General features: G+C 45.6%; 1 protein-coding gene across 1 annotated transcript; it reads right to left on the bottom strand.

Annotated features, from left to right (window-relative positions):
• Positions 1–1,511: 1,511 nt before the first annotated feature.
• dennd11 (DENN domain containing 11) lies at positions 1,512–20,756 on the bottom strand. Its single transcript, XM_079500536.1, has 10 exons — positions 20,198–20,756; positions 18,570–18,791; positions 15,407–15,506; positions 15,095–15,253; positions 11,027–11,180; positions 7,846–7,984; positions 4,330–4,461; positions 3,477–3,627; positions 2,606–2,674; positions 1,512–2,258 (listed from the first exon to the last, which is right to left on the bottom strand). Exons 1-10 carry the CDS (start codon positions 20,511–20,513, stop codon positions 2,063–2,065), a joined length of 1,638 nt encoding a protein of 545 aa, XP_079356662.1. The 5' UTR covers positions 20,514–20,756; the 3' UTR covers positions 1,512–2,062.
• Positions 20,757–21,046: the final 290 nt, after the last annotated feature.

Raw genomic sequence — 21,046 nt, forward strand, 5'->3', positions numbered from 1 at the left:
GTATAATATGTTATGCCAACAACAACAATTCAAACAGCAAACAATTCAACATACTTCAACATACCACAACTCTCACTTTGTGCTTTTTTTGTGCACACGATCAAGTGAGATCATCAAATGTCAAAGTTTATATTTTGACAAACACGCATACTTAATATTGCTCCCTTTTTGAAAGGCAAGTAGAGTGGTGGTCACAAAGCATTGTTATTTTTTTTTGCAAATTGCCAAAATTATGAAACAAAATAATAAACAACATCAGCTGAAGACGTGAAAGAGAACAGCTAGAGGTCTCACCGTCCACCTGCCGTGGACGCTGGGGTCCTGTGGGGCCCCCAGTGGGTTCCTGTGGGGCCCCCAGTGGGTTCCTGGGGGGCCTCCAGGAACATTCCTCATCTTAATATTACAAAATGTCCAACGATGGAATTACAGCCTTAGAATAGAAACCATTCATTCATTTGAAAGGTTTTCATTGAGCCATTGAGCTGAACCCGTGTGTCAGAAACGCAAGTTCGGCTCAATGGCTGGGGGGAAAAAAGCACCTCCCAATATTTATTATGTGTAGAATTATAGATTCCAAGTGATATGAACCGATATTCTTCCAACAAACCGTAAAGCCCGTTCCACTTGGAGATAAGCGCGGTGAAGAACGCGATCAGACTCCTCCGTATTTCCCTACAACGCACTATGCCCTTTGTTGCACAACGAACAGCGAACAATAGCTGATCTACAATCTCACAACTTGTCGCATCCGCGATGCGTTGTGAGCTTGTAGCTCACCTATTTTCACTACTTTGTTTTGAAAATCCTCGACTATGCAAAGTAGTCGATACGAGATCCGTGTCGGAAGAAGATAAGGTGACAACAAGCAGAACAGACGAACGTCGGCGGCGAGAGGCTGAAGACGTGAAAGACGAACAGCTAGCCAGCGTAGCGACCACGGAGGTCTCACCGTGAGGCCAGCGTAGCGACCACGGAGGTCTCACCGTGAGGCCAGCGTAGCGACCACGGAGGTCTCACCGTGAGGCCAGCGTAGCGACCACGGAGGTCTCACCGTGAGGCCAGCGTAGCGACCACGGAGGTCTCACCGTGAGGCCAGCGTAGCGACCACGGAGGTCTCACCGTGAGGCCAGCGTAGCGACCACGGAGGTCTCACCGTGAGGCCAGCGTAGCGACCACGGAGGTCTCACCGTGAGGCCAGCGTAGCGACCACGGAGGTCTCACCGTGAGGCCAGCGTAGCGACCACGGAGGTCTCACCGTGAGGCCAGCGTAGCGACCACGGAGGTCTCACCGTGAGGCCAGCGTAGCGACCACGGAGGTCTCACCGTGAGGCCAGCGTAGCGACCACGGAGGTCTCACCGTGAGGCCAGCGTAGCGACCACGGAGGTCTCACCGTGAGGCCAGCGTAGCGACCACGGAGGTCTCACCGTGAGGCCAGACAGCGACCACGGAGGTCTCACCGTGAGGCCAGCGTAGCGACCACAGAGGTCTCACCGTGAGGCCAGCGTAGCGACCACGGAGGTCTCACTGGCATAAAGACGAACAGCTAGCCAGCGTAGCGACCACGGAGGTCTCACCGGCATAAAGACGAACAGCTAGCCAGCGTAGCGACCACGGAGGTCTCACCGTGAGGCCAGACAGCGACCACGGAGGTCTCACCGTGAGGCCAGCGTAGCGACCACGGAGGTCTCACCGTGAGGCCAGCCAGCGACCACGGAGGTCTCACCGTGAGGCCAGCCAGCGACCTCGGAGGTCTCACCGTTAGGCCAGACAGCGACCACAGAGGTCTCACCGTGAGGCCACCTTCCTGTGGGGCCTCCAGTGCATCCAAGTAAAGTGTCCTCATCGTCAACACTGACCCATGAACGGCTTCAAGAGGCCAAACGATACAGAGATAGAAACGTACAAAAAGGAAGGAGGAGGGCTTGTCGAGAGAGAGAGAGAGAGAGAGAGAGACAGAGAGAGAGAGAAAGAGAGAGAGAGAGAGAGAGAGAGCGCTGCTGGCCTCCTGGAAGCAGCGGTGATATCCAGTGGTTACCGACAGCAACGGGGAGTGTTCTGTTTTCAGGGGCAGCAGGGGGTCTCCATGACCAGCATGGCGTCTATGCCGTACACGTCCAGCAGGTCGGCCAGGAAGGAGCGGTCGGCCTGGGGGTCCAGGCCCATGGCCCGCACGTGGTCCGCCGTCAGGGTGGGGTCCGAACTCCCCGACACCTCCGACAGGATCTGGAAAATGCGGTTGTTCAGATCCATGAAGAACCTATGGAGATTAGGATAAAGGATAAGGATATTACTTAATCATCATACTATAATTAACCAAATGTCTGAAAGTGTGTGTGTCAGAAACACTGCCGTAGCTCCTCACTGCCTGCACCAATCACTCCCACTTTTCACACATTGCCCATAATAATATGGAGGTCTTAACAAAGCCCTTTTTCCAATTTAACAAATTATAGATTAATAATGAATTTATTAGTGAATTAAAAATGCGCTCGGGGCGAAGTACCCCCTGCGGCCACAAGGGGAGGGGGCAATATCTCACAACGGGTAAGGGCTAGTATTTAATAACATAGCATTTTAAGATTCATTTTTTTCTCACAGACTCACAGAATGAAGAGGTCCTCTTCGTTTGACGTACAGTCTCCATACACCTCCTGGGAGTACAGTAGCATTTGCCTGGAGAGACAAAAATGTCATCATCGGTTAATGTCAGTTATTTTAACCCATTTTGACCTGAGAACAGATTCTACAAAATGTCTTCTAAATCATGACAGTTTTCTGGAAAAAAAACAGTTTATATCAGTGGTGCTCAAACTATTTCATGTGAAGGACCCCAAAAATGATATGTACTAGCCTGGATCCAGCCCAAAGACCCCGCCCACTCTCTGAGTGGACTGCGTCTCTTGGTCTGGTGTTGCACTGTGAACCTATAATTTCTTCGGTACAAAAATGTATTATCCAATGAGAATCGGTGGTGGGGGTGGGTCTAACGAACAACCAATCAGCGCCGAGTCCCGTTTTCAGCGTCATCACACAGCGCAACACACAGAGGAAGGAGGGAAAAACAACACCAATGGCTACTGGTTGAGGGAAATTCTAATCCCCTCCCCCTTGAAATCGCTCAGACAGGAGACAATGTCAGACTGAAGCTTCAAGAAAGCTACAGTCTGATAATCAGGCTAGATATGTACTGTAATTGGCCTCCGACCCCAATCTTAAAACATGTTGTTCCAGGGACCCACTCCCAGAAGCAAAGATTTGAGTTAAAAATGTTCGCTCTGAAAGAATATATATTCCAAATTTGCGCCACATTTCACGATTTAAAAAAAATAGCAGACCTACAAGCTCGTAGTGCGGCACTCGGTGCCGTGCTATGAGCTTGTAGATCTGCTATTTTTCAATAGCTAAAGCATAACATAATGCTTTTAAAACACCAAAAGGGGTTCCCGTCCAGAACAGAAACAATGTGTTGTGATACCTCTGTTCACTCAGCTTCCTGTATTTCTCCCGGTCCGCAGCGTTGAGGCGCAGCAGGGACTGCAAATTGTTCCTGTGCGTTTTCACGTTCTGGTTATCGACGTAGACGTCGTACAGGTCCTTCTTATCCTCGAAGATCTTCTCTGTTGTGCCTTCAGTTCAAACACAACACAGACCGTCCGTATCAGACCTGGGAGAACATCCCCATAACATCATACAATGATTTACAGAGCCCGGCCGACTGTTATGTTTGGCCAATATATTGGTCATTACTTGACTTTTCTGACAAAATTGGCAATTATGCAGCAGATGTGTCTGCTTCAAAGCCTTTCAACCTGGGGGCCCCATTTATGGCATGTATGTTGAGATATTAATGACCTATTAAAACTGGGAAAGCAGTGTCATTTTAGATTTTTTGCATTGGCTATTGAAAAATAGCAGATGTATACACAAGCTCACAACACTGCGTCACTTCATGCCACGCTGCAAGCTTGTACATCTTTTGTTATGATTCAGAGGGCATCCATTCGTATAATCAGTCAGGCTCTAATGCTTTATTCATCATCTCGTCTATTCTGCTATCCTGCTACCTTCAGGAAGGAGATATGGTGTACCAGCATACAATAAGGTCAGACTAAAGAGGCCCTTTGTCCACCAGTCGACCTTGAGGCTTATAATCAGGAGTTGTAGTAGCCACGGGGTAATCTAGGCGGTGGACATTACTCTTGTCTTCATGTCTTTAAGTACTGTATGTAAATTGTGTTTATGTGTGTATATGTGTCGCAAGACACATTTCAGTGTGAACTGACAATAAAGTACTATATCACATCATATCGTCTTCAGACGTCACTCACAGGCCACGTACGACAGCTCGGTTGCCAGGGTAGTGATGTCCGCAATGTTGATGTAGAAGAATGGACGGAACTCGGGCACAGATCCCCCCATTCCAGGGATAGAGACGTTGGCCAGGCAGCAGCAGCAGTACACTGAGAGAAAAGGAGGACATCACACAGCCACGTTTCATCAAACCAGTGTTTTTTTGTTCGTCGACTACCTTTTTCCACTGACAAAAACTAAAGGGAAACTAAATGAAAACTAAGCCATGACTAAAACTAAGACTAAATGTATTGACAATTCGTCAACAATGATTGCAGAAGTCAATATGCAAAAGACAGACACATTATTACAATTGCTGATGATTCTGTCATTGTTAGTCTGTTGGGTGATAGTGAGGTCAGCCATGGCCCAGTTGTGGATGACCTTGTCTCATGGTGTGAAGAGGCATTTCTACAACTCAACGTCACAAAGACCAAAGACATGTTCATTGATTTCCGTCGATGTCCACCTGCTCCTCAGAGCAGTGTTATTGATGGCCAGTTTGTGACTAATTACAAATATCTCTGGACCATAACAGACAATCGTCTCAAATTCGACTACAACACTGAAATGGAAGAAAGGCCAGCAGCGCCTCTTCTGTCTAAGGAAGTTCAGGTCGACAAAATACTGATGATTTTATTTTATAGATCCTTCATTGAGTCTGTCCTCTCCTTTGCTGCCATTTGCTGGTCTGGCAACCTCGGGGTCAGACAGAAAAATGCCCTTAATGGGGTTGTTAAGGGGGCGGGGCTAGCAAGATTGTGGGGGCAAAATTCAGCTGTCTGAGTCATGATGAGCAGGTGCTAAAAAAAGAAGGAAAAAAACATTCCTGAAGAAGATCCTAGTGATCGAAACGTTGAATCAAATAAACCAGTGGAGCTGAGTTTTCATACCGGTGTTGCGGACTCTATTGTTTCCCCTCTTGTACTGCCTTTTGTCGTCCAGCACCTGGGCTAGAGTGGAGCTGCATGCTCTATTCTATTACTTTTGTCAGGTGCTAAAAAAAAGCATCATCAATTAGAGCAGACAGCTCTCACCCCCCTATACCAGGAATATGAACTCCTGCCATCCGGCCAATGGTTAAAGACCCGTTACTAAAACCAACAGGTACAAACTCTCATTTATACCTCCGAGCCATCAACAAGGGAAGCAGGAGGAGGTAGATGTAGTTACACTTGGTGCACTAGCTCTAGTTGCACTTTATATTTAATGTAACTGTATCTTGTGATAATGTATACGTATGTCTGTTGTTGTTATGTATGTTCTACTGTTTGTAATGTCTTTAAGAGCTTTTATTGTCTGCTGTAAAACCAAGTGCCCAGTTTGGGACATATGAATAAACTTGACCTTGAACAAATAAAAACTAGACTCAAATGTTAGGAAGGGACTAGTGGACAAGAGATCCAGTAAGTCGTTTTACACTTGGTTGCATGCTGAAAATAGCAGATCTACAAGCTCACAACTCGCCGCAGCGCGACGTGTTGTGAGCTTGTAGATCGGCTATTTTCAGCAAGTGTAAAATCAGTCATTACGACGGAATCAAGGCCCTACAAAATACATTTTAGTCGGCTAAATCAACTGTAGATTTAGTCGACTAAAACTAGACATAACACTAAAACATTCCAGGTGACTAAAATGTGACTAAAACTACTATTCAACTATGACTAAAACTAAAATCAAAATTTGCCACTTTTACCGACAGACCGGATGTTGTTGTGAATGTGTGTGTAGCAGCTAACATTAGCCACAACACTATTGATGCGATCGACAACAACGGGAGGTAAGAAAAAATCTATCGCGACTAGCGACTGGACCGTGGAGGGCCGTCAAACACAGGATATTTTTTTATAATTAGGCGGGATGATTTAGATTGCGAGTTATTAACATTTTAAAATTTTCGTTGTCGTCGGCTAAACAGGCAGGGAACATTTTGGATGACGTGTCACTGTTGTGCAATATCGAGGATTGCGCAACAAGCGCATCTAGGCTGTGGAGCGATGCGATCCGTTTTCATATCACTAATTTGATGGAGATGAATCAATCTCCTTCTCGGGCACATGACTGTGACCTTGAACTTGACGGTGATTTACGTCATGGGCCTTTAAACTGTTAACCAAAGCTAAAATACAGAAAGACAGTGAAGGTCCTTAATGCACACTGCTGCATTTTTCAGAGAAAACGCATCCAGTCTGCAAGTATTTAATTAATGATAGCAGGATTAAGATTAAGCTGTGCAGGCATTTAGTTTAGCTTATTTGCACAATATAAAGGGCACGAGTACATTCATTAAAATAAGAAACAGTTACACTGCAGGACAGGAAGGAAGCCCAGAGTCCTTTCCTTGTTGACCACTTTCTGATGTTGACCACTTTAGGCATTTCATTATTGGTCAAAGACTAAAGTAAAAAACAAGAAATTATCACATTTGTCAGGTGAAAAATGGTAAATGGTGCATTTATATAGCGCCTTTATCCAAGGCGCTTTACATCGATTGTGCATCAATTCACCCATTCACACACACATTCATACACCGATGGCAGCGGAAACCATGCAAGGCACCAGCATCAGGAGCAATTAGGGGTTCAGAGTCTTGCTCAAGGACACTTCTACACTAACTCTGGTGGAGCCCGGGTTCGAACTGGCAACCTTTCGGTTTCCGTGTGTGTGTGTGTGTGTGTGTGTGTGTGTGAAAGAAGCGCCGTTGCGCAGTCTCCCCCACCCCCCTCCCATATTAGTATGGATATTATTTCAGTAACGTGTATGCTTGTGTGTCACAACCTCGCGCCTCGCGGCCGTTGTTAGCGTTCGTTGTTAGCGTTCGTTTCCGACGTTCTGTGCGACGTGGTTCAATGACTGTGTTTTGTCGTGGCTTCCCTGCCCCTCCAGCTCATAACATTAGCAGCGGTTGTTGTCGCTTCGAGGCTGCTGGTGGTAAAGCTTGCTCATTGCCGTGCGGAAATCAGCCCTTTCGCGGTGCAGGTGGCATAGCTTAGGAGGCAGGCAATCATACTACACTCCCATTGGCTTAGGCAGCATGTGTGGCAGCCAATCAGACACTAGGCATTCAGTATAACTAGGTGGTGACCAAGGCCCCAGTGAGGCTCTCCAACGTTGAGGCGCTCGGCCCTAGTGGTAAGAGGAGGGACTACAGGCGGACCCGCGGATTCATGACCGGGAAACCCCGTGCAGCTGGGCTTTAACATTGAGCACTCGGTTGCACTTCCGCATTTGACCACCACAATTTGGTAGTGCAAATGCAGAAGTAGACGGTTCTTCCGGGTGCTTCAAAACACCACTGAGCAACTTCCACTGACATGAATAGCGGGGGGGTTCAGTCTCTATCCTTCTTTATGGTGGTGACTATGACTAGGTCGAAAAACCAGATATGTGATACGTTGGTTTGTTTGTGTGTGTCTGTGTGTCTGTGCGTGCGTGCATGTGTGCAACGTGCGTGCATGTGTGTGTGTGTGTGTGTGCACGTCTAAGCCACTCACCCCTGTAGCAGACGACTCCGACGGGGGGAGGAGAGAAGATCAGGATACGCTTCCTGAGCAGAGCAAACTTCCACAGAACCATGATCTGTTCCCCGAAGAACCTGATGAACTGGGCCATGCAACCGGCAGGGTGGGTGATCTGCACAACAGAATACAGTACAGAACAACCTGGTGAACTGGGCCATGCAACCAGCAGGGTGGGTGATCTGCACAACAGATAAGATACAGTACAGAACAACCTGGTGAACTGGGCCATGCAACCGGCAGGGTGGGTGATCTGCACAACAGATAAGATACAGTACAGAACAACCTGATGAACTGGGCCATGCAACCAGCAGGGTGGGTGATCTGCACAACAGATAAGATACAGTACAGAACAACCTGGTGAACTGGGCCATGCAACCAGCAGGGTGGCTGATCTGCACAACAGATAAGATACAGTACATAGTAGAACCAGGGTGAACTGGGCCATGCAACCAGCAGGGTGGGTGATCTGCACAACAGATAAGATACAGTACAGAACAACCTGGTGAACTGGGCCATGCAACCAGCAGGGTGGGTGATCTGCACAACAGATAAGATACAGTACATATTAGAACCAGGGTGAACTGGGCCATGCAGTCAGCAGGGTGGCTGATCTGCACAACGGATGCATTATTTAAACCCATTTTGACCTGAAGACGATTCTACAAAGTGTCTTCTAAATCCTGACAGTTTTCTGGAAAAACCCCATGTTTCTATGTCAGTGGTTCTCAAACATTTTCATGTCCAGGACCTCCAAATATATATATATGTAATTGGCCGACGACCCCCATCTGAAAATATGTTGTTCCAGGGACCTCCTCCCCAGAAGCAAAGATTTGAGTTAAAAACGTTCGCTCTGAAAGAATATATATTCAAAGATTTGAGGCACATTTTCACGATTTTTAAAAAATAGCAGACCTACAAGCTCCTATGAGCTTGTAGATCTGCTATTTTTCAATAGCTAAAGTATAACATAATCCTTCAAACACCAAAAGGGGTTCACTCCCAGAATGGGCTCTTACCCTGTGAGTGAGTGACTTTTTTTCCCCCTAACAAATCTAACAAACCCAGACCTAAAAATACATTTTAAATCAATCACACCAAGTACAGCCTAGATATAGAAGAAGAAAAAAAAAAGCAATCGCACAATTTTCTTTCGTCATTCACGTTACATTTTTAAGCATTTAGTAGACGTTCTTATCCAGAGCGACTTACAATAAGCGAGGTAAACACATATATCAAATGTATGAGACAGTGTAGCGCCTAAACTAGGAACACAAGTAAACCAAGAACCTAGCATCAGTCCAACTGTAAACAACATACCGGTACTACACAAAATAAATCTTTGAATATATATTCTTTCAGAGCGAATCTTTTCTTTTTTGTGGCTTTCGCCTTTATTTTATTTTTATTTTTGTATGGAGGGACAGACAGTAGGCTGACAGGAAATGGGGAGAGAGATGGCGGGGGATTGCCTTTACTGCAATCATGCAGTAAAGGCCGTCGGGATCGGGAGTCGAACCTGCGGCACACTGCCAGACTGGCCACGGCCCAGAGCGAACATTTTTAACTCAAATCTTTGCTTCTGTGGGGGTCCCTGGAACAACATATTTTCAGATGGGGGTCCGCGGCCAATTACAGATAAATCTGGGGGTCCTTGATGTGAAAAAGGTTGAGCACCACTGACATAGAAACATGGGTTTTTCAGAAAACTGTTAGGATTTAGAAGACTTTTTTTTTTAAATCGGTCTCAGGTCTAAATGGGTTAACCTACACTGTAGAAGGAAACAGTTGGGAACATATTTTTTCTTTCTTCTATTAATATGGTTTTTTTGCGGCTTTGGCCTTTATTTTATATTTTTGAGTGGTGCAACCACTCCAAGGAACAGCAATGTCCGTATTCAACTATGTTTGTGACTATGTTTGTGTGTGACTATGTTTGTGTGTGACCAGTACCAATGAGTACCAAAAGTGGCGCTGTTGTGCCAGAAACGGAGAGAGAGAGATAGTGCTGCACTGTTGCCTGCTAATGAGAGAGAGAGGGGGGGGGGGGATTTGCAGCACTCAGTTCACACGGGTGTGATTTTTATAGAGAGACAGGCTGACAGGGAATGGGGGAGAGATGGGTGGATGACATGCAGTAAAGGCCGTCGGGATCGGGAGTCGAACCCGCGGCACACTGCCAGACTCGGGCTACCGGGCAAGGTGCCTGGACCGCTGAGCCACGGCCCAGGTCGGCTGGGAACATCTCTACCTTCATCTCTGGGTGCATGCAGCGGTTGATGGTGAACATCTTGTAGCGATTGGCTATCGCACCCTCGCACACGCACCCACTCACAACCTTCATGTCCACGTATATCCCAGTACTCACACAGACTAACGTCAGCGCAGCGACACGCCCCCGGCGCTCGTTACGTTCCCTTCCGTTCTATGAATGGAACAGTAGCCAAGATGGCGCGGCCGCCTGTCAGAGAGAAGCCAGGCTAGAGTGGAGAGACGTGATCGCGTCGCGAGTTATATAGTCCGCGCGGTGCGTTTTGATGAATGAAGACCCAGCTGTAATCGGATCCTGGTGGAGGAGAGAAAACCTGAGAAGTGAATCCTTGGGGCGTTTTCCACTGTCCGTGTGCCTGTTCTCGTCGTCATTCAGCAACGGAGCTGCTCTGTCTGTGTCTGGTATCTGTCCCCCTACCCCCACCTTACACGCTCATACACACAGTCACACACAAACACCCTGTTGCCTCGTTCTAATCACCCCGGTACAGGCCGTGGGATTTAATTTGTTTTCTTTTCTTTTGGGGTAATAACATTTAATTCAGTGAATGAATATCCTTTGGTGTGTTGTAAAGACGTGAATGTTATTGACTGGATTTTGGGTGTGGGCTGGAGTCTCTAATACACGCAATATCAAACTGAATTATTCTGTGTCCGTGTGAATTTACTGATTTACTATTGTATTGAGTGAAGGTTTGCTTTTTGGGTAACCTATCCCTGGCTTACAGGTTCATGTGGTACTGCTATATTTATCCATGTAATCCATTGTAAGGTTGACTTTAAAAAATAAGCAGTTTGTCCTAAACAGGACTGATTGTGTTAGGCATTTGCCTAACTGGCACCCCAAAACAGTAACAACAAGTCAAACCGTTACAATCTTTACCTTCATCTCTGGGTGCATGCAGCGGTTGATGGTGGTGACGCTCCAGGTGGGGCAGGCCGTGACCAGGCCGTTTCCTGCTGGAGGAAGGACAGCCTTCTTGTCCTCGTAGAAGGCCTCCAGGGCAGTGTACTGACCAGGGCATTTCAGCTGGTGTCTGGAGAAACAATACATGAGATTGGTCAGTGGGAAGCACACAGTGGACTGGACCGACACAGGGGTCTGGGTTCGACACAGGGGTCTGGGTTCGGTCAGTCGGAAGCACACACAGTGGACTGGACCGACCACAGGGGTCTGGGTTCGGTCCCAGTGTTGTTTTTGGCAGCAAATTTCTATTTTAGTTTTAGTCATAGTCTCTTGAAAGAAACGTTTTCATTTAGTTTTAGTCCCATTTTAGTCACCTGGAATGTTAGTCTAGCTTTGGTCGACTAAATATCATAACATTTTTGTCGACTAAATCTACAGGTGATTTAGTCGACTAAAATGTATTTTGGCGGGCCTTGATGCCGTCGTAATGACATATTTTACACTTTCTGAAAATAGCCGATCTATTGTTCGATCCCGGGCACTGCCGACTCAGCGACCTGAGTAGCACCATGTGGCGAGTATGGTGGTAGGTGTTGTAGGTGTTGTGCTCCACCTCAGCAATAAATGGTAAATGGTGCATTTATATAGCGCCTTTATCCAAGGCGCTTTACAGATATTGTGCATTACATTCACCCATTCACACACACATTCATATACACTGATGGCAGCGGAAACCATGCAAGGCACAAACTAGCACATCGGGAGCAATTTGGGGTTCAGTGTCTTGCTCAAGGACACTTCGACAGTAACTCTGGGGGAGCCCACGTGGGTCGCGACCAAAAACGTTGAGAACCCCTGCTTTAGGGAAGGGGTTTTCAACACGTGGGTCGCGACCAAAAACGTTGAGAACCCCTGCTTTAGGGAAGGGGTTTTCAACACGTGGGTCGCGACCAAAAACGTTGAGAACCCCTGCTTTAGGGAAGGAAATGAGTTGCCATTTACTGAAGTGTCTAAACACAATAATGCAGCAGGAATTAACACATTTTGTGCCCAAGACGTCTGTGGACGTCTTTGGTATTACCGCACGGGCATAGCCCAAGACGTCTGTGGACGTCTTTGAAAAAAAAAAAATATATATATATATATATATATATATATTTTTTTTTTTTAATACGTGATGCCAAAGTTTGTGTTTTCGCCATTGAGAATGCATTTGGCGTTTAAATTAAATAACTCCGAAACTATAAAACATTTCAAAGTAAAAAGTTCCAGCATGTGTCTCCACAGTCAGCTGAATTATAAAAAATGTGAATGGATTTTCTAGGTGAAAGTGATTTTTGGGCAGTTTTGCGTGGGCTCTCAATGTGTTTTAAAGAGAGAATAAAACACGTTGGTTTGGGGGTGGCAGAGACATGTTATCAATGCCAGTAAGTGCAGTATTACGTGATGAAAAAGATCTCACGCAGCTACACGTCTCAAGATGAAAAAGATCTCACGCGGCTACACGTCTCAAGACAGAATCCATCCGTTTTCAATCCTAAAGCCTTGCCTAGCCCATTTACACCTGACAAAAGATTCTACAAATGTCTTCTAAATCCTGACCCTATGTTTGTCAGTGGTCCTCAAACATTTTCATGTCAAGGACCCCCAGAAATATATGAAATTGGCTGCCGACCCCCATCTGAAAATATGTTGTTTCAGGGACCCCCCAGAAGCAAAGATATGAGTTAAAATAAAAATGTTCACTCTGAAAGAATATATATTCCCAATTTGCACCACATTTTCACGAAAGAATAGCAGATCTGCAGATCTACAAGCTCATAGCGCGACACTCGGTGCCGCACTATGAGCTTGTAGATCTGCTATTTTTCAATAGCTAAAGTAGAACAGAATGCTTAAAACACCAAAAGGGGTTCCCGCCCGAAATGGGCTAGATGACTGCACTCCACACGATTCAAGAAATCAACTCCAATTGCATTATAACTAGTATAACTGCATTTCCCACATGAAACAGTAGCTCTGTGTTATCTTTACGCATAGCCAATGAGGAGATAAGATCTCCTGGAGCAGGACGGAGCCACTGAAGAGAACAGACATTGTCAAGGTTTTTCATTTCATTTCACAGCTGGCTCAGGGTTCATGTTTAATAGATGAGAAGAACGTTTAAAACACAAGAAGGGCAGGACGGAAGCAAATAAAAGGGAAATCTGTGAAAATATAACAGGTGGGAATTGAAACAAACAGGGAGGAAATATGGAAATAAAGTGGTGCAGGGTTCACACACACACACACACACACACACACACACACACACACACACACACACACACACACACACACACACACACACACACACACACACACACACACACACACACACACACACACACACACACACACACACACACACACACACACACACACACACACACACACACACACACACACACACACACACAGTTGCTGTTTGCATATCGATATAGTTGGATTGTTGAAATTAAAATCGATACAGTTACTGTATCGTTACACCCCTACAAAGTATAATACAGGGTTACAAGTGGTTAATTAGTCTAATCGATATAAACATGCCAGGGACAGTTTTAGACAACGTAGAAAGCTGTATAGTATATGCTCAAGCAAATACACTGTGTCACAAGTTCAGCATGTGCTCTGTAGTCTGTACCTGTGAAGATCGCACTTTTTAAAAGGCATATTGCACTAGCCTGGCTAATAAGCCAGACTCAAATCACACTGTCGTGTGGTATTTGAGTCTGGAGATGCTGTGTATGGATCTTGTTTCCCGGGGGGGGGGGGTTCAAACATTTTCTCTTTGACGCAATTGGTCAGAGCTACTGTCAGTCAAAGGTCTCAAGCATTGAACGTCACTGTACCAAAGCCCGCCCATATTGCATACCGTGTCCCGATTGGCCACACCAGTTCTCTGGTGTAGGAAATGGGCGTACAATTGAGCCTCTCCAGACCGTAATCCGCCAGCAGGCAATTTTTTTTTGCCAACGGCTGATTCGGTCTGGCTTATTAGCCAGGCTAGTATTGCACATCCTTGTACACTGCTCATTTGTGGTGTCCATATAAGCAAGAGAGCATGCGAGAAGGGGTGCATACTTAGTTTAGACTAGTCATTGGTTAGACATGGGTTAAGGTTAGGTTCATGAGGAAATTGCATACAATAATAGTATGAGGCTGCTGTTACGAGCGCCAAGAAGCTCCAGTGTTAGCCATATGTTTGTAAGTGTCAGGGTTCCAACTTGCCCTGAAGTTTTAAGAAACCTGATGTATAAATGTATGTGTAGAGCAACTGAGTCAGATAATTACATCATTACTGCTTTGACTAACCCTGTATACAGCTCGTATAGATTCTCTTCCAAACTGTGGAAGCATTGGCGGACTTGTCTGTATGTTAGACATTAAAAACCTTTATTTTTTTATTTTCTCTCTGTACTGTACTGTATGTTTTACACCGTGATGTTGTATTTATCTTTTCTGTGATATGGATCTCCCTGGGTCTGAAATAAAGTATTGATTGATTGATGATATATTGATATTTGGTTAAAAGTCGGTTATTGGTTCTAAATATTGCATATTTAGGCCCGACATCGAAATTCAAAAAAGATCTTCTAAATCCTGACAGTTTTCTGAAATACCTGTTCTCAAACTATTTCATGTCAAGGACCTCAATAATTATATGTATTTGGCCGTTGACCCCCATCTGAAAATATGTAGTTCCAGGGACCCCCCCCAGAAGCAAAGATATAAGTTAAAAACGTTGGCTCTGAAATAATATATATTCAAAGATTTGCGCCACATTTTCACGATTTCCCAAAAATAGCAGACCTACAAGCTCGTAGCGCGGCACTCGGTGGCACGCTATGAGCTTATAGATCTGCTATTTTTCACCAGCTAAAGTACAACATAATGCTTAAAACACCAAGAGGGGTTCCCGCCCAAAATGGGTTAAATGCCCAACCCCACTGTTCACTGTTCATCTCCACTGCTCCTCTCCTCTCCATCCGGAACACGTCTTACCTAACTTGGTTCTCCAGGAACTGCATGTATCTGTAGAGCAGCGTGTAGGAAGGAGACAGGATGCCCACGGATTTCATGCGTGCTCCTCGCTCCACCTCGCTCTCCACGGGCATGTTGGCGAAACAGGCCAGGCCAAAGTAACAGCCTTTACGGAAATATCTGGCCGGAGACAGACAGAGAAATGTTGATTTATGAGTGAGGATGCTGGTCACGAGACAACGATCAATCATGTACAGTAGTAGAATACTTTATTTGAATGATAGAGATTCTTCCTGTTCAATGTTTATTGTTGATTATAGCTGGAATACTTACATAAAGTCACTGGCAATCCGGTGGGAGCCACTGGCCATCGACTTGAACTCGACTCCATCAAGATTCATGTCTTGAGGCAAGCACCATTCTATCATGTTGCCTGGTATCGCACGTGCACGCACGCACACGCACAACCACACACGCGCGCACACACACACACACACAACTATTAAACATTCTTCCCTAAATGTCCCTTTTTCACTTTGACCACTTCTTCTATTTTGTTTCTTTTCTAAGGAGGGTGAGTAAAAGAGGGAAGTCATCGAAGACAGGCAGGCATCTATACTACAGTTAATCTGAATTTGTTTGCCCTATAGGTGTATTTTTAATCAACTCTATTCAGACTATGTCTCAAGGAAAAGCACCATTATATTATATTGGCTTCCAGCCATCCATGTCACACACTAATCTGTCATAGCTGACTGTAGAATTGAGGAGTATGCGGAGTACGTGTGTGTCCTGTCTGGGAGAGATCAACGCATGGCAAGAAACTACACTCAGCGTTGGACAACACCTGCCGCTTGATCACTGGTTGCTTAGTTGAAAAGGCTAAACAAAAAGCTAGGAGCGCACACCAGTAGTGGGGAGGTGCTGACCGCAGGAGATACAACTTTGACTAAGAAAGGAAAGAGGCCGCACGGCTGGTAGTCACGATGCTAGAAACTTTATTAAACCAACGTTTCGGCAAGCAGGATGCCTTCTTCAGGGTATGAAGAAGGGTACCCTCTTTCCTTTCTTAGTCATAGTTGAAAAGCTAGCAACCTCCATCTCTTCGCTGGCATTGCCCCTGCAGATGTGAGACGGGACGCCGCCAGCCGAGAGGAGATTAATCCCCCCTTGGCCCCTTATGAAGACCTCCCTTCTGGCTCAGAAGCAACGTGGGTCCAGTGGAAGACACTCAACCGCCTGAGAACAGGAATGGGGCGATCAGAAGCTGCTATGGCCAGACGGGGCTACAAAACCATCCCTAACCATCTGTGAATGTGGAGAAGAGGACCATACGATGCAGCGCTGCCTTGTCTGCCCTCTACTACCCAACCTGTGCAGCATAAAAGACCTCGCAGAGTTCAACAATAATGCAAAGGACTGTGTAAAGAAATGGGAAGCTGTCGTCTAACCACAATGCTTCAAAGACACGAAAAGAAGAAGTAGAATTGAGAATTAAGTGAAAGAGGGAAGTCAGGGAAGACAAACGTTCATCTACGCTGCGTGACACATAACAGGGCTGTCAGCATTTTGTTTGCCCTGCAGGTGCATTTTTAAGATTCAAACTTCAAAAGGTGTTTAGGAAGTAAAAGGAGAAACACAGTCCTGATGAAGGTCAAGAACAGTAAGAAATTAAAAATTCATATTTAGTATAGTAAGTACATTTTTGGAAGTTTCTCTCATTTTTATGCTTGGATTTAGCTATTATCCTTGTTACTGACATTTTAAGGTGTGCATATTAATATGCACATCATCAATGTCAGTAACAAGTGAGTAGAAAGGCGAGTTTAATGCATTTTAATTATTTTTTATTTAACCTTTATTTAACCAGTAAAAAAACACATTGTGACTAACTCTTTGTGTGATCTGGCCAAGCGAAGAGGCAAATAATGCTACACAGCTCTGCCAGTACCAACAAATACAGAACAACGTTTAGGACAGACAAATAACATTTGTAAGCACAGTACCCACTCGCTTCTTAGGAAGCTCAAGGAAAGAACAGGAATATCTATTAAAGGTATATTCAGTGATTTCACTTAATTCAAATATCACTTATTTTTTCTTTTTTTTTGGATAATCCTCCCTACCATAGAGTGTGCTGACCATATAAGGAGTTCCTCCCTGTCCCCAGTCAGCCCCTGGGGTCAAAAAACCCTAGTTTCAGTTTTGGTGGCGGGTGGCAAAGCCTTCATCCAATCAGGATGAGAGGGGCCTTCCTCCAATCATGATTGAGTGGGGGCACATGCTGTTGGCCTGTTGCACTTCCCCCCACTGTAGAGTGTGTGCAAGTGCACATTTTGTTACTGGGGCGGACTGGGTGGTTTTCCAAATCACTCAAATCACTGAATGCTCCTTTAAGATGACCAATAACACCAAAAATATATAGAGACTAGATAAATGTTTGCTACTAAACTAATATAGGACTTAGGGCTAACATTTCCGATACGCAATCAGATAGGACATTTCTGTTTGGATGTACAGTAAGAGTATACATGTATGATGTCAAGGCCAGAAAGTAATTTCGCATTCCCGCATAACTTCCGGGTATGATGATGTTAGTCACGTGCATACAGTACCCTCTATAGTCACATACAGTACATGTACTGTAAGTAGAGTGCAGAGAGAACAATAGAGTGACTCAAAGAAACAAGGATACCAGGTAAACGGACCTGGGATACATCTAAAAGGAAATCACACCTGTGTGAACCGAGTGGTGCAACTCCGTGTGGGGGTCACCGGGAGGGGGGGGGGGATCCCTGGAACTTCCAGACCCACAGGAACGCACCCACCGCCCAGTGTGCCGGCCCGGTTCCGGCGAGCCGCCTCACGTCCGAAACGGTCGAGAAATGACAGTTACCGTGTAGGGGGTCCCTCTACTGTACTGTACTGTCACTCCCGAAATCATCATTTACTAAACAGTTACTATGTGTGTTTGTGTTAGGCTGCGCAACAGTGACACTTGGTTGTGAAAACCAACCAAACGCAATTTTCATTATCATCATCATACATCATCACATTCCGGCCAACTGCTAATTCCCCCTCACAGTAACTCTGTCATTTCTCGACCGTTTCGGAGGCGGGGCGGCTCGCCGGAACCGGGCCGGCATCCTGGGCGCGTTCCTGTGGGTATGGAAGTTCCGGGGACCCCCGGAGACCCCCACACGGAGTTACACCACTCACCAGTTCACACAGGTGTGATTTTAGTCCAACTCGGCTAAAATCACTTGTGGCGCCCTCAATTTTCTGTCTTCACTTTTTATCCTCAATATATATATATATATATATATATATATATATGTAAATTGCTCAGCCAATCAAATCATCGCAATCAACTCGCTATGGGGTACACACAAACACACAAAGCTGGGCATAGGAGGCACTAGCGCCCCTCAAAAACTACCGTTTATCCTCGCAATGCCATTGGACGGTAACTGTGTTATGAAGGGGATTTTCTCACCTGATCTTGTATCGAAGGTGACCACGAACACGGCCACGATCTGGTCCTTTTCCTCCCACTGTTCTTTGACCGGGAGGAGACTGGGGATGATGTCCCACCCTGGAGGACCACCGTGTTGGGCCTGGCTGGGGTGATGATGATCCCCCCCTGGAGGACCACCATGTTGGGCCTGGCTGTGGTGATGATGATCCCCCCCACTGGGGGCAACACTTCTTGGACCACCTGTGGTCAGTGACAGTGGTGGAAAGTAATAAGTACATTGTTTTTGCATTACCTGATTTTGCATTGTAGGCAGCCTACTTTTTTGCAGATTAGGTTTGTCTTTATTATTTCTAGATATTATTTAATGGGACATGATGTGTAATAATGAGTACTCTGAAAGTACAAAAGCTTGACATCAAAATATACCAATCAAGTAACATTTTATTACATTACATTACATTACATTACATTACATTACAGTCATTTAGCAGACGCTTTTATCCAAAGCGACTTACAATAAGTGTATTCAACATAGGTAGGGAACAAAAACTACTAATCACCAGAAGTCTTTAGTGCATTTTCTGCAAAAACAAGCAACCAAGAGTATACCTAGCGCTAAGGTAAAAGTGCAATATATCAGCTACCTATTTCCTTAAACAGATGAGACAAAATAGCTAAATCAAATGAGCATGAGCTAAAACAATTAAGTGTATCGACTAAACAAGATCCAATAAACAATACAACAATAGAAAACAAGCGTTCGTACAACTAGTTAACAACAAGTAGGTCAGGCAGAGAGGAAGGGTAGTGTTTCCTGAAGAGGTGGGTTTTCAACCTGCGGCGAAATATGGGCAGTGACTCTGCTGTCCTAACATCAGTGGGAAGTTCATTCCACCACTGTGGGGCCAGAACAGAAAAGAGTCGTGACCGTGTGGATCGGCCAGAAGGACCCTTGAGTGACGAGGCAATCAGTCGCCCGAGGTGGCAGACCGAAGTGGTCGGGCAGGGGTGTAGGCATCGACCATAGCCCGGAGGTAGGAAGGAGCTGTTCCTTTCACTGCCCTATAGGCTAACACCAGGGTTTTGAACTGGATGCGAGCCGCTACGGGGGAGCTACGGGGGAGCCATTTTATATATTATATAGTATTTCTACATTGTGGTATTATTACTGTTAAAAAAAACAGTAGCCCAGTGATTCTCAAATTGAGGTCAAAATTCAGCTGACGACTTTAAACTTATATACATCAACACAACCCATTGTGATGCTGCTGAGACATGTTTTAAGCTTGTAGATCTGCTATTTTCAAAATAATGGAAATATTTTAACAATATTCTAATCTACTAAAAATCTAATATATTAAATATATGAACACAAATATTGTATAGATGGGGGGGGGGGGCTTGGCACAACGACCCAAACAAAATGCATATTGATTTGGGGGGTCACTACTGGTGGAGATGTTGCCCCCGCGACCCGACTACGGATAAGCTGAAGATGGATGGATTGATGGGTCCACTCCCTGGCATGAAAAAGTTTTGCCCAGGCCTACCAACCATACCAGTGGGTACTGGGTAGCTACAGCAACACTGTAGTACTAGCGAGCCTAGCCCTAGTAGCTAAAGTACTGTACGACACGACTACTTGCCTGTTGTGGTAGTGGTGCAGGTGGTGCTGCTGCTGCTCCACCCTGTAGAGCCACTCGACGCAGTGCCACCACCCCCCGCCGCCGTAGTGGTGCGACAGTCCCCCGGCGGCTTGGTGGAGGAACTTTTCTCCGATGCCTCCTCCTCCTCCTCGTTGTTCTGCCTGCCGGGACCGAGAGGAGGCGTGGGGGTCTGGCGGGTCTGGCGGTGGGTCGGTGGTTGAGGTTCGGGCGGATCAGGAGGGGGTGGCGCCGGTGGTGGTGGTTCGATCTCCTCCCAGTCGAGCAGCCGGGCTCGATCGGACTGCTGCTCGACCATGATCCAAATGATCCAAGCCTCGGGACTGACTTGGTTCTGGAAGGATCAGAACGAAGAACGGAAAATAACAACAGAAACTCAGGTCAACAGGACTCAGGTCCTGCCGGGATAATGAGCCAGAAGAATCAGATCCACATGATGGTGGTGGTGATCAGGGAATGGATCCTGTCCTGTTTGTAAGCGTGTCACATACACTGCTCTCTGCTCGGCTCTCTGTGTTTTGATGACGTCATCCGCTTCCGCTCACACACTCTGAAATCATGGAGTGTAGATTAAAAATGTGACCCTGACTGTCTGTCCGCATAGTTATTTATTATAATACATAAATAATATTATAATTATACAAAATGTGACCCTGACTGTCCGCAGAGTTATTTATTTATTTATTATAATTATTAAAATGTGACGCCGAGATGTATTTATTTATGAATTTATTTATGTATTTATTTAATTAACACTACACAATGTACACTACAATAGTACAACATTATGAATACAATATTCAATACAATATGTTATATATAATACACATG

Source organism: Electrona antarctica (assembly GCF_951216825.1).
Source record: "Electrona antarctica genome assembly, chromosome: 5".
NCBI lineage: Eukaryota > Metazoa > Chordata > Actinopteri > Myctophiformes > Myctophidae > Electrona > Electrona antarctica.

Coding starts and splice junctions, on each gene's coding strand:
- dennd11 (XM_079500536.1), bottom strand. CDS start 20,513: ATGGTCGAGCAGCAGTCCGATCGAGCCCGGCTGCTCGACTGGGAGGAG. Junction 11,181..15,094: donor TTCCTGGAGAACCAAGTTAG/GTAAGACGTGTT, acceptor TTGTTTCTCCAG/ACACCAGCTGAAATGCCCTG. Junction 7,985..11,026: donor GCATGCACCCAGAGATGAAG/GTAAAGATTGTA, acceptor TCTGTTGTGCAG/ATCACCCACCCTGCCGGTTG.